Here is a 13,902-nt window from a genome sequence, read left to right as displayed (position 1 = left end):
CAAACAATGCTGTTTATTCCAGGAAATAAATCTTGATGCATCTTTAATCTCCAAAGGATTCAGCCCAAGCTTTTAATTTTCTGGTCACAGACTATGTGACCCTTTTCATACTGAATAAAGAATTTGTTTTGCCTGTAGGCAAAGAATAATAATGTGTTGGTAGGACTTCAAGTCTAGACTATCACGAAATACTCAACGAGTCCTAGTGCTTAGAAGTGATTGATGAAAGCTGTAATAGTTGGAGGACTGTGTACGGTAGGACAAGTAGGAAGATAAAAAGAGGAAGAGGGGCAGCACAAAGTATGACAGACCCGAAGAATGCCCGTCTGAGTTAGGAAGCCTGATCCTAGTTTGATGAAGGGCAGGGACAGAGGAACTGTCCATTTTAAGTGAGGAAGGAGTTTAGGGGAGAAGATACTGAGTTCAGTGTTTGAGTTGTTACATTTGAGGAACCTACGGGACATCCAGGCAGGGATGAGCAATAAGCGGACAGACTGAGAACACCGATTTGCAGCTCAGAAGAGACCTGGGAAGGAGAAGCAGGTCTGGATTTGGAAGTGTTTCTAAAGGATGATGGCAGTGGAGGTGGACAAGGCAATCACCCTAGGAAACCCTGGAAGAGTCTGCAGCATGAACAGTAAGAGTGGATGTCAGATGAGAAGGAGGTGCCCACCAGGAGCCTGGGATGGACTATGAGGAATTGTTTTAAACAGAGTATCTTTGTTGAATGAGAGAAGGGAGTAGAGTGGGAGACTATAGAGAAAAGCCCTATAAACATGTGTGTTCCAGCACTCAGAATTCTACGCCAGGAATGGCCAGAGAGGGTTCTCATCACGTGACTAGGGGCTGCCGCACGACAATGTAATACCATGCAGTTCCTGCCGGGATGTCCTGGGTTAAATTGCACTTAGAGCAAAGACGTTTACCAATAAACACGCCCCTGCAAATGCTGGTGCCACACTTTCAAACAGTAGGTGTATAAAGCAGGATCGTACTACTTTACCTGTCTTAATGGCAGAGACTGGACCAGATGGCTTTTCGAGGTCACTTCTAACACTTAAAATACACAATTCGGTGTGCTTTGATTTTTTTTTTTTTTTTTTTTTACTGACTTCATAACTATTTAACCAATTCAGTTCTTGGTTAAGTGCTCATCTAGACTCCCAATTTTCTCTGTAACCACCCGCCCTTCCTAGAGTATTCTTACTCTCCAATCTAAACTGACTTCCATAACAAGTTACATGCCAACCATTTCAATCAGTCCCTCGTTATCCCCACTGGATACGGCCATTGCATCAAACAAAATATCCCCATCAGTGGCTTCCGACTCCTGCATCAGCCCACTCCATTCTTTTACACGGCTCAGTGCCGTCCCTCTCCTCGGACAGTCTGCTGCATTCTCAGTGAGTGCTTTTTTTGAAGAGAATAGTTATCTTGAATAAAATCAAAGGAGTAAAATGTGTCTTCAGGCATTTTCCTTTGACTTGGGAAGAGAGGTTTTTTGTTTGTTTTTACTTTGAGTTGTCCTAAAACATTTTGCTCTGGAATTTGCCAGATAAAATTCCATTCAATTGTGGAAACTGTTCTAGTGACAGGTCACCCCCAAGGAAAGGATACTTGGGAAATGCGGGTGCTTCTGTTGCTGATTTAGTGTTTCAAATACTTTGGTCCTGGTCAAATATATTTACATTTTGGTAAGATATTAATGCTGGGAAGAAAAGATTGTATTAGTTCTTTGACATCTGTATGTCCCAGTGGTCTAGATAACATCGTTTCTAGGATAGTAAAATTTTTAGAATTCTTACCACATAGATGAGGAACTGCCAGCGAACAAAGTAATACTGCACTGTTCTTGCGGAGATAGTCTGAGTTATATTTGGAGCAAAGTTCACCAATAAATATGTTCCTGCAAATGCCAACGTCATGCCTTTAAATAAAATTGAAAGACAAACCAAATTGAAAGAGGAACATTTAAACCTTTTTGTTTCTGTAAACATTACCCATAGACTGAGCATTACTTGTAAAAGTCCATGCCTATTAAAATACGACTCATCAAATCCTCCCTGGACGGCATCGTGCATTCACCCAATGGCGTTACCTTTAAAGGCAGACAGGGGCCGGGAACGGATGGAGTAGGATGTAACTTCTGATTTTTCTCTTTTGTTCCAGAGAAACACATCCAACCTGGCTGTGTGTTTCCATGGGGACCAGTAAGTGCGTGATGAATCTAGATCCAGGTAGATCTAGACGGCTCAGAGCCCGGAGAGTGGGAAAGCGCATCACCTGATGATCTGCTCTGCACTTTTTCACCTTTGGAGCCTTTACACACACACACACACACACACCCACCCATAATTTTACCCTTTGAAACTCTGGTAAATGAACACCTTAATCATTGCCGTTTACTAGAGTCCTTTTAGCAGAAATAACGAAGGTGAATGCTTACTTTGCTGTAAGATTTATTTGACTCAATTTAAAATCTAGAATTTCAGGGATAGCTTGGTAAAATATCACATAATAAACCTAGTGTAGGAATGTGTTACTGTCATCACTTTGGCATTACTTATACTAATGGAGTCAGGGAATGTGTGTGGGAGGAGTGACCACCGAAGGAGGGGACTTGCCTTTCACACTGAGAACTGCTTATTTATCAATAATTAGCAGCCTAAGAAAAACTGACTTATGTAGCATTTTTTGAATAGCACACTGGAAAACATAATTTGGCCTGATTCATCACTGAGGTTGGCATTGTTGGGTATATAATTTACAACCAGCATTCACTCCAACCTGAAACAGTTTGGTTTGTCTATAAAATCTCACAATTTGAAGACACCAATTTCCTGTTGCTTTTAATCAAATGATTTTGAGTTTTGAACTCTAGTTCCTGAGAATAAACAGCATTTGATTTTTCACACAAGCTAGACAACAGCTACTCATGGTATTGTAGAAGCTATAAAATAAGCTTCCTCTAATGTAACAATTTGTTCTGTAATACTTTGTGAAGACAGAAATTATACACACAATTTTAAAAGCTATTTTCTAATAATGAGAAATTTTAAAATGAAAACAATACACATTGTTAAGCTTGTAATGAAAGGAAAAGACTAAAAACCATATATAAGAACTTGAGAAAATTATTGATCAGTTTTGTCTTTTCTTTGGGAAAAAAAGATCTTATAAGATAATATAAGTTCAATATTATGTTCCCGGGAGGAAGGGACTTAAAAAAAAAAGTTTTCTCAAACTTATGGTTACCAGTGGGTGAAAGGGGAGCAGTGGAGAGATAAATTGGGATTTGGGGATTTGCAGATACTAACTACTGTATATAAAATAGATAAACAACAAGGTCCTAGTGTATAGCACAGGGAACTACATCCAATACCTTGTAATTGCCTATAATGAAAAAGCACATGAAAAGGAATATATATATATATATATATATATATATATATATATATATATATATATGTAACTGAATGTATATGTATATATATAACTGAATCACTATGCTGTACACCAGCAACACAACAATGTAAACCGACTATACTTTAATGAAAAATAAATAGTAAAAGTAGAATAAATGCATTGAATACAATTTAAAAGTCTGAGTTCCAACTTACTTTCATGAAATCCAAATTTCTTATTTATAATGAATTCTTCTGCATATTATTTCTTTATCTCATCTAACTGTATCTAGTGTCAATTAAATTTCTTTTTTTCACATTTAGTTTTGAATGAGTTAACACATGCATACAGTAACAAATCCAAAAGCCACACAAGAGGGATCATGAAAAGTTAAGTCTCTCTCCTACCTCCTAGTTCCCCTCTTCAAAGTCAGCTACTGCCACTAGTTCCTGATCTGGGACCATTTCAGATTTAGCTTGATACAATATAGAAGTATTAATAAAATCTCTTCCTATAAACTTGTCATATGTAAACAGGTAAACAAGCTCATCCCTGCTCTTTATAGTAGACAGACTAGGTATACTGGGAAGGCATGTGCCAAGGAAAGGTAATCATTCTTTTTAAGTGATGTTCTTAAAACTACAGATTTCATAGACACTTGGGGCTGACAGGAGAGTTACCTTATGATCACCACCATAGTAAATGTGATGAAAATAAGAACTACAGAAGTAACAGCTAATACTTAAAAGCGCAATCCTAAATGCTTTATACATATATAACAACTCTTAGAAAAAACCTGCAAAAAATAACTATATTCTCATGTTACTATACTAACATACACTATATGTGTATTACATAGTATAAAATATACAACATTGTATACTATTAAACTATTTCTATCCACATTTGACAGGAGAAAATGGAGTCACAGAGGGAATAACTTGTCTGGAATTTTCTAGTTAAGTGAAGAGCTTGGACTGGAACCTAGGTAGTCTGTTTTCTTAATGATTACACTCTCTCACCTGTCGTATGCATGACACACCAGGGATGATGAATGGACAACTCAAGACTGTCAGTCACATTGCAGTCTCAGTGAGTGGTTCCCCAGGAGCTGTACAGAGCAGAACCTGAGGCTGGATGCAGCATCCCCACTGGGGACAAAAGGAATTGATTTCTCCTGGCAGTGGTCCCTGGGGTCCCTGACTAGCCCTGAACTTCCTTTAGAAGAGCATCTCCAAACTGCTCCCTAGGACTAGTTTCATAAGATGTATGCTCCACCAAAAAAGGTCTCAAGTCAAATCTATCTGGGAAGGGGTAAGTTAAACAAACTGAAATAGTTCTTTTCCTGGAAGACCCTTGAGATCGTCAATGTGTTAGTGTTTATTGTGAATCTCTTAGGGGAGGTTATGGTTGCAATATTTTCTAAACATACTTGACCATTTATATCATCCTGAAGTAATATTTGGAGGAATATTTTATACTTTGATAAATGCCTGACACTTAACTGGATCCAGCTGTGAGAACACAGCCTCTGTTTCAAGGGGCTACTGAAGTTCTGTTGCGAAAGTCCCTTATAGATACTTGCAGACTGAGGCTGATGCATAGAAGTGGTTGAAGGGAAAACAGCCTAGAATCAGGCTCCTTCTGATGCTTCTGTTCACTGGCATGTCTAACCTGCTCAGTTCCTCACCTGTGCAAGCCTTGGATTCCAGAATCCACCTGCACTGTTGTTCCTTAACTGACATCCGGTGTCCTTGCCTACCCTTCCTATTAAGTAAAATCTGAAATCTCCTTTAGTTGTCCCCACTCACCAGCTCAATGCCAGTTAGTATTAACTGCCTTTTGTCTCGCTTCTGTAATCTGGCTTGACCTGACTCCTGGTAGCCTTAAGAGTTTTTAAATACTCAGCTAACCTGACTCCAGCCTACACTACTGTCTGGTTCTCCTGGTGTCTGCAATATGTCTCCTACTCAGTTGGGGTCCAGCTCTCGCTTTTGTGGGATACCAGGCGTCACAGAATAAACTGGACTCCTTAGCACCAGACCATTTGGGGTACCTTCCCCGTGGTAGGTCTCTCCAGATTCCTCAGGTTTATGGCAGATCAATCCTGAAAGAGCCCCAGATTGAGAAGTCTCGGTCATACACAGAATCCAAATAGTTCTGAACCACCATCAGGAAGTCTCCTGTTGTTCAGGCAACTTTACAACCAAATAGCCAATCTGTCCTCTCAACTAGAAATGACAGTTTGTTTGGCTAGGTTAGTATTCTAGACACTGGCTTCAAACCAAGCTGACCTCTGGTGCAGGAGAAGGAAGGAAGGCGATGGTCTTTATCTCACTGTTCATCTCCTGACATTCAATCTGGGGAAACCATTTATAGGTGACTTGAAATAATCAAGTTACTGGTCTCTGGGGAGTGCTGATGAATTGACTGTAATCTTATTTTTATGATGACACTATCTGGACTTAAATCAACTAGGATCTCACAGACTGTTAGGCTCAGTATTTTGATGACTAAGGGAGAAGAGGGGAAAATACTATAGTTTTGGCTGTTTGAAGGGGAGAGAAATTTGGTGCTTTCCAGAGGAAAAATAATCATTAAAATAATACGAAGTTATTAATCCACTAAGAATCAGAGCACAGTCCAAAGCTTGTCATTGAGTTAATAATACTTGGCGATTCCTTTCAGACATAGCTTTTGTGAGGTCATTTTTTAGAGGCTCGTGGTGAAAAGCTTCATAGCCACAGAGCAGCATTTGGCAATAAATTAGTTCAGCTTGTTTCCACATGGTCCAAAAAATCTTCATTTGTTCCATCATGAAAAACAAACTTTCATTTGCTTGAAGCTGGGAAAAATAAATGATTTTCTTTTGTACATTTTGACAGTTAAATTTTTAGCATGCTTATATGTTAATCTTTTAAAAAATGCCACTAACTACTCTTTTTTTCTGTTTGGTTTTAGTCTCTGAAAAAAAAAAAGCATTTTTAGCTTTTAATAGAAAAAGTCAAATTTTCTCAAGGCCGCAGCAACACAGGCCCAAAGAAAATACATGCGACTTACCACAGTACTGTGTACGGCTGGGGAAAATTCTGTCCCTAAGCATGAAATGGGTTATTACATCTCAGTTCATGACAGTCAGGATATTGCTGTTGGGGGCATGGGTGTAGAATAGGTGACTAAATCCTTTCTTTTTCCTGTGACGCTAGATTAAAGTCAAGAAGTGGTCACTTTTAGCTATAGTATGAGACAAATGTGACATTACATAGATCCCTGCTCAAAAAGCATCACGTTAAAAGGCAAACAAATCCAACCAGAGTTGTGGGAACTGTTACCTGGATTACTAACCTTATTAACGTTTGCAAAAATATCTAATCAAGCTTTCCTCTCATGAACCAGCCGCGTTGTGGTGCTAGTAGTTATAACAGCAATAGCTAACATTACGGGGCACTTACTACACGGCAGGCCCTGTTCTAAGAGTTTTACACACAGGAACTCATTTACTCCTATGAGGTAGGTAATACCATCTCCATTTTAAGGATGAGGAAATTGGGGCTTAAAGAGATGAAGTCATTTTACCAAGGTCACACAGCTCTCTGATGCTAGAGACTCACCCTCACCCATCACTTGATGATTATATCAAGCTGCCATTATTAGAATAGTGGTCCACGACTTTGCTAGTTATGTGACCTTGGGCAAGTCAGTTCTATAAACGGATCATTCCTATAATTCGAACGAGACAGTTCATGTAAAACACTTAACAGTACCCGGAAAGAGTAAATATTTAACAAATGCGGGCTCGTATTAAAGGGAAATTAGCAAAGAATCAAATGATTAATAGAGGTTTTTGTTGTTGTTGTTATGTGTGTATGTGTGTGTTTCCTATTTCTTATGCTGCGGTTTTAGTATTTATTACCTCTTGGGAATGAAGTTGTACAGAAACGATAGCAGTTATACTAATAGGGCTTTACATTTCTCAAAGTGCTCATATCAGTTACGCGATCTAACCCTTAAAAAACAGTTTCTACATTTGTCAGCAAACTGCGGCTTAGAGAAGTTAAGTATTATGTTGGTCACACAGTTAATAGGAGAAGTTGAATCCAGATTTGAACCCATGAGAGTGAGTTTAATTTATATCCTCTGATGCTGGGCTAGTTCATTGATTTTAGTAATGCTTAGCTGACCTTGGTTTTCTAAGTATATAATCAAACCAGTGGCACGTATTGCTACTTCTGTTTCTTCCCTTTCCATAGTTATGACTTTCACTAATTTCCCCCTAATCCTCACTGGCAGTGGTTGTAGCTCAGTATCACAGAGAAACCGCCTTACCTTTCTGCACCTCTGTCAACAGTTCTCGTGTTATTCCTTCCGTATGCCCTTTTCCAAATGCCTGGATGTGGCCCATGCTTGTCCTATTCAGCTGTCAGAACTGATTCAAATGGTACCTCTGCTGTAAAAAATTCTCTCTCGGCTTCCAGGCTAGAGTAATCTCTCTTTATTCTAAATAAGTGGTTCTCAACTGGAGGTGATTTTGACCCTCAGGGGACATCTGACAATGTCTGAAGTCATTTTTGGTTGTCATAACCAGGGCAGAAGTTGCTACTGGCATCCATGGGTAAAGACCAGAAGGGATGCTGCCACTGTACAATGCATGGGACAGCCCCTACAATAAAGAGTTACCCAGCCTAAAATGTCAGCAGTGCTAAGGCTGAGAAACCCTGTTCTAAACTAAAGGCTCAAGGCATTATGATACATATTATTTTTGGCTTTTGAAAAAAACTTAAGTATGCATGTATTTTATCATTGACTGTATTATTTGAGGGCAGGGATTCTGTCTTAATCATCTTTTAATCTCAAGGGTTCACGATAACTGGCAAGTCTTCCTTTATATTCATCTATATTACCTCATTAAATACCTTACACTGATTTAAACATTAATCAACCATTAACTACAAAAGATGACATACGTTAGATTAAATGATTTAAAGTTTCCTTAAGACATTTGGATAAGTGAGAAACATAATGTAAAACCTAATTGTTTTAATTTATAAAACTGAGGCATTGCTCATTTTTATATCTGATCCCATACAACTTCTCCCAATGATTCCATAAACCATAATATACAAAAAGTATAGTAAAATAATATATTTGAAAAGCCACAATGCACATATGAATGCATTTTAGAAAACATTTTAACCATGAAAATTTGACAATGTTGACTAAAAACTCTACTAGCAGAATCAAACCAAGGAGGAAAAGGAAAAAGTGAAAACTCTTTCAAGACAGTAGGCTCAAGGGAAACCTGATCAGGGAAACAAATGTTCAACATACCAAGACTAGTGTCACAGTTAAAGCTCAAATTGAAAAAAAAAAAAAAAAAAAAAAGATCTCCTTAGAAGCCAGTAGACATTGCTTTATATAAAGTGCCTGAAGTATCATATTCATTATCATATGTCAGCAGCAGTTCAGACCGGATTTTGCCAAGGAAGAAAATATGAATCTCCATAATTCTTCTCACCAGTGATACTTCCAACAAGAGATAGAAGATGCAGTCAACAAATGAGAGCTTTGCCATGTAACAGAAATCTTTCTTATAGCCAGGAAGGCCACTGTTATTTTCCATTAATAGCTGTATTTCTAAATAAAATTTTGAAGGTCAACATTCTGTGTGACTTTTGGAAAGAGCTAAATACAAATTAGGTAGTTAATTGGTACATCTAATTTCTGTACATGGTTTTCATTTTTATGTAGTGCTTTCATGCAACAATCTTAACAAAAATGTCCTTTGAAGTGGAATACTCTGTTAGGTAACAGATGTTTTCTTAGATTTTATTATGTTCATAAAAATTTTGTAACATTCATAATAGTAATAATATAAAATATAATTCTGTTGTGGTCAGTAGCATGGGCAGCAGATACAAGGAAGATGCAAGTGTCTCATGTCAAGGAGCAGGTGGCAGCTCCAAGAGACAATAATGTACGCCTCTAAATGAGAATATATTCATTTCAGTAATTTATGCCCCAGTTTTTAAAGCACATATTTTTAGTCGGTAGGGTTATTCATTTCCTGATCAAGCAGTGCTATAATTACATGAATCAAATAATAACTTACCTAGTAAATCTGAGGCTCTCAAATTTTCTTTCAGGAACATAACAGAAATAATGGCACTACCTAGAAAGAAAATGGCCATTAGTGATGTTTCCAAATATAAAAAACATATTATGCAATGTCATTTGAAAGGAATTAAGCAGTTTGTGTCCTGGGCCTGACTGTGTGTGTCCTGGTCAGAAACACCCGGCAGCTGTGGCTGTGGGGATGGCTTCTTTCCCTGCATGGCTGAGTGTTTGTGGAAGCTGGCCTGGTTTACAGTGGACCTAAGGCAGCGACTGGGATAGTACGTGGTATACAGTGAGGGCTTAATAAAAGTTTACTACAGGACTAAATGAATGAATAGAAAGAAAGAGAGAGAAAGAAAGAGAGGAAAGGAAGAGAGAAAGAGAAGAAAGAAAGAGAAAGAAAGAAGGAAGGAAGGGAGAGGAGGAAGGGATGGAAAGGCAGAAAGAGACAGGAAAGGAGGAAAGAAGAGAAACTATATCCCAAACTGAAAATTCATCATTTCCCATCATCTCCTCCTAGGATCCCTATTCCAGTGACACCTCTATGGGGCACCAGCATCCCGGGCTGCTCCTAGTGTCCCCTCCCCTTCACAGACTGCTGGGTCTGCTAAGTCTGATTTTCACTATCTCACAAGTCCACCCCCTCCACTTCATTCCATTGTCACTGGCTCAGCTCAGGCCAGCTTCACCTCAGGCTTAGACCATTGTAACAGCTTCCCTCTGGGGCCCCCCATTTCACTACCCCTGCCCCATAGCACCACCAGAGTAATCTAAAATGCAAATCTTATGTAAATCCACAGCTTTAAAACCTCTTGTCAGAAGCCATTAATCCAGAGGACAAGGGCCAAACTACTGAGCATGACGTTCAAAGACAGCCATGATTTACTCCTGACACTTTCCTTGCCACATTTGCCCATGATCTCTTTTCCACGTCTCCCCTTACTAAAATAATCATAATATCCCAGGACCACCACTGAGTTTCATGCTGAAGGACTTTTGTACGCGCTGTTCCCTATGCAACTCTGCCTCCACCCTCTCATCCAACTACAGACTCAAGCTTCACCTCTGGATTCCCCCAGAATTGACCACACCACCCATATGTAGTGATTACCTTTTATAATATATAGCTTTTTCATTAGACCTGAGATTTTTTTGCCTGTCTCCTGAAAAAGATCATCAGCCCTTTTTACTCTGAGATCTATCTTATTCTTTGAAGATCTCCAGTGTGTAGTTAGTACCCAGCACATAAATAAAAGTGTGTGTGGGACCTTCTGCATTTGCTGACTGCGTGATGTTTAAGACCTCCTCTCCCATTACTGATGCTACTGAACTCTCAGCCTCACAACAGAGCCATGACCTGCTGCTACAGCCTCAGGTATGTGGGGTAAGTTGAATCTGAGTTGTTCCTTTTACAGATTCATGGGTAGAGGGAAGGGAAAATCCAAATTTGCAATAATACAAAAAAACAAAAACTAAAACCCCACAACAATTTGTATTTTAAATTTTTAACAAAAACTATTATGTAAATTTTTATTTGTTTTTTAAAGCAAAAATACAGAAAGAAAAATCATCATGAAATAACTTCATCTAGCAAAAACAACAGTTAATACGTCTATGTGTTTATTTCCCTTTGGTTGAGATCAAACTATAGTGCAAAATTTCTTTGTTTCCTCAGTTACTGTATTACAAAAAAATTTGCCATGTCACTGAAAATTCTCATAGATATAATTTTAATGAGTCTGTATTATAATTCATTAAATCAGTTAAATTTGAATGTACCTATATCTGGTATTCTAGTAATTGATGTAAAGCAAAATAACAAATCCACACCAGAAATCCTCATTCAAAATAAGGTGGATTCTCATATGTTTTCTCCATCTTTTTCTCAGCCTAGCTCTTTCTCATTCAATTTGATCTGTATCCTTACACGTTTTTCCTGGGTAGGTTATTTATAGGGATAGATGTTTCACACAAAATAAACAGAGCATGGGAAATGTCCACCAAGCATGAATTTAATTGTGTGGTGTGGCTTTAAAACATTAAAGCGATGTTTTCTGTAGATAAATTAATGTATAGACATGTAGCCCATTACATTAAGAATTGAGATTGGGACAGGTATAAAAAAATTTCTATTTCAGATTTGGACCAAAATGATTCAGGGAAACATTTCTCACTAGAAAAAGTATAAAAACCAAGACCCCCCACCTCCACCCCTATTACTGACTTCCTGTGTAATTAGGTAAGGAATGTTTCCAAGAAGAAGGAGATAGATTAACAATAAGAGGTGAAGCATTGTGACACTAACACATACCAAATGCATTCCATTTTAACAGTCCCTGAGATGACTATTTCACAGCAAAGGATTCCAGTAGGAAGGGAGACATTGCTTACATGGAATAAGGAAATTTTAGAGCTAGTAGGAGACACAAAAATAATCTACCCTAGGTTCTAAACTTTATAATTGGGAAACTGAGGTCCAAATAGATTGTATATTCATTGATCCTTTCATCTAACAAACACTGATTTTACAGCACAGCTAGAACCAGCACCCAAATCTCCTTACTCCCATCTAGAGCTCTCTAGTTCACTGTACTCCATTTCCTCCCTTGGAGAAAGAAAGGCATCATTTTCCTTCTCTTCTTGTTGTTCAGCCGCAGTTTCATAAATAATTTCACTTTCAGAAGGAAGAGGGAAGAATGTTATGTAGGGCACAATTTCATTGCTAAAAGTAAAAAGAACACGATTGGTAACAATAAACTTAAAGTATACTATATGTATCAAATTATATCAATTGCTGTAAAGTAGTTATCAGATTTATGAAACATAAATATGCTTTTACTTTCTGAAAGAATTTATGTACCTGATGCATTTCTATACTCATTTTTTTAATTTTAAGAGAACATGAGATTTTCTACAAAACTTTTAGATAAGAGAATGAGAAGATTTTAAGTTTTATTTATCTAGCAAAGAAAGTAATAAAAAAAAGAACATTCTATTCAGATACATCTACTTATAACTCATTTATCTTGCAAAACATGGTTAAAATGAGAGCTGTGCTGAGCAAAAAGACAGTTTCTGTGAAAAGCTAATAACATGACTCCTAAGTAGAGCAGTAAATTTTTAAAATGAGAAAAAAATAAACAAACTGAAGTGCTCTCACATATATTTGCAATCAGAGATCTGTCAAACTCAACCCTGTCTAGCTGTTGCTATAACAACCATTGTCTGATAAACAAGTACAAAGGGGGAAAACTATTATTACACTTTTATCCCTATAGTAAAATTTAATATTTAAAAATGGAACATTTCAAAACCTCCTAGATGAAAACATAGGCAAAACATTATCACATACATCTCAAAAATGTTCTCCTAGGGCAATACCCAAGCAATAGAAATAAAAGCAAGAATAAACAAATGGGACTGAATTAAAATTACAAGCTTTTGCACAGCAAAGGAAACCATAAGCAAAACAAAACAACAACCTACAGAATGGGAGAAAATTTTTGCAAAAGATGAAACTGACAAGGGCTTGATCTCCAGAATATATAAGCAGCTCAACGACTTAATAAGAAAAAAACAAACAACCCAATCCAAAAATGGGCAGTAGACCTAAACAAGCAACTCTCCAAGGAAGAAATACGAATGACCAACAGGCACATGAAAAAATGCTCAATATCACTAATTATCAGAGAAATGCAAATCAAAACTATAATGAGGTATCACCTCACACCAGTCAGAAAGGCCATCATTCAAAAGTCCACAAATGACAAATGCTGGAGAGGCTGTGGAGAAAAGGGAACCCTCCTACACTGTTGGTGGGAATGCAGTTTGGTGCAGCCACTGTGGAAAACAGGATGGAGATTCCTCAAAAGACTAGGAATAGACTTACAATATGACCCAGTAATCCCACTCCTGGGCATATATCCAGAAGGAACCCTACTTCAAAAAGACACCTGCACCCCTATGTTCACAGCAGCACTATTTACAATAGCCAAGACATGGAAACAGCCTAAATGTCCATCAACAGATGACTGGATAAAGATGTGGTATATTTATACAATGGAATACTATTCAGCCATAAAAACTGACAACATAATGCCATTTGCAGCAATATGGATGGACCTGGAGATTGTCATTCTAAGTGAAGTAAGCCAGAAAGAGAAAGAAAAATACCATATGAGATCGCTCATATGTGGAATCTAAAAAACAAAAACAAAAAAAGCATAAATACAAAACAGAAATAGGCTCATAGACATACAAACTTGTGGTTGCCAAGGGGGTGGAGGGTGGGAAGGGATAGATGGGATTTTAAAGTTGTAGAATAGATAAACAAGATTATACTGTAAAGCACAGGGAAATATATACAAGATCTTATGGTAGCTC

The 13,902-nt window shown here is 37.8% G+C and overlaps 1 protein-coding gene across 3 annotated transcripts in view; it reads right to left on the bottom strand.

Moving 5' to 3' along the window:
- The window catches only part of NIPAL2 (NIPA like domain containing 2), a 71,767-nt gene that overhangs the window by 24,241 nt on the left and 33,624 nt on the right, over positions 1 to 13,902 (bottom strand). For all 3 annotated transcript variants that reach the window (XM_032467982.1, XM_032467983.1, XM_032467984.1), the window contains 2 exons: positions 9,515 to 9,574; positions 1,806 to 1,927 (listed from right to left, as the gene is read on the bottom strand). In XM_032467982.1, coding sequence (XP_032323873.1) covers positions 1,806 to 1,927; positions 9,515 to 9,574 — 182 coding nt within the window. The remainder of the gene's footprint in view (positions 1 to 1,805; positions 1,928 to 9,514; positions 9,575 to 13,902) is intronic.

The sequence above is a fragment of the Camelus ferus genome, chromosome 25 (genome assembly GCF_009834535.1).
Source record: "Camelus ferus isolate YT-003-E chromosome 25, BCGSAC_Cfer_1.0, whole genome shotgun sequence".
NCBI classification, from domain to species: domain Eukaryota; kingdom Metazoa; phylum Chordata; class Mammalia; order Artiodactyla; family Camelidae; genus Camelus; species Camelus ferus.
This window is presented reverse-complemented; position numbering and strand designations above follow the sequence as displayed.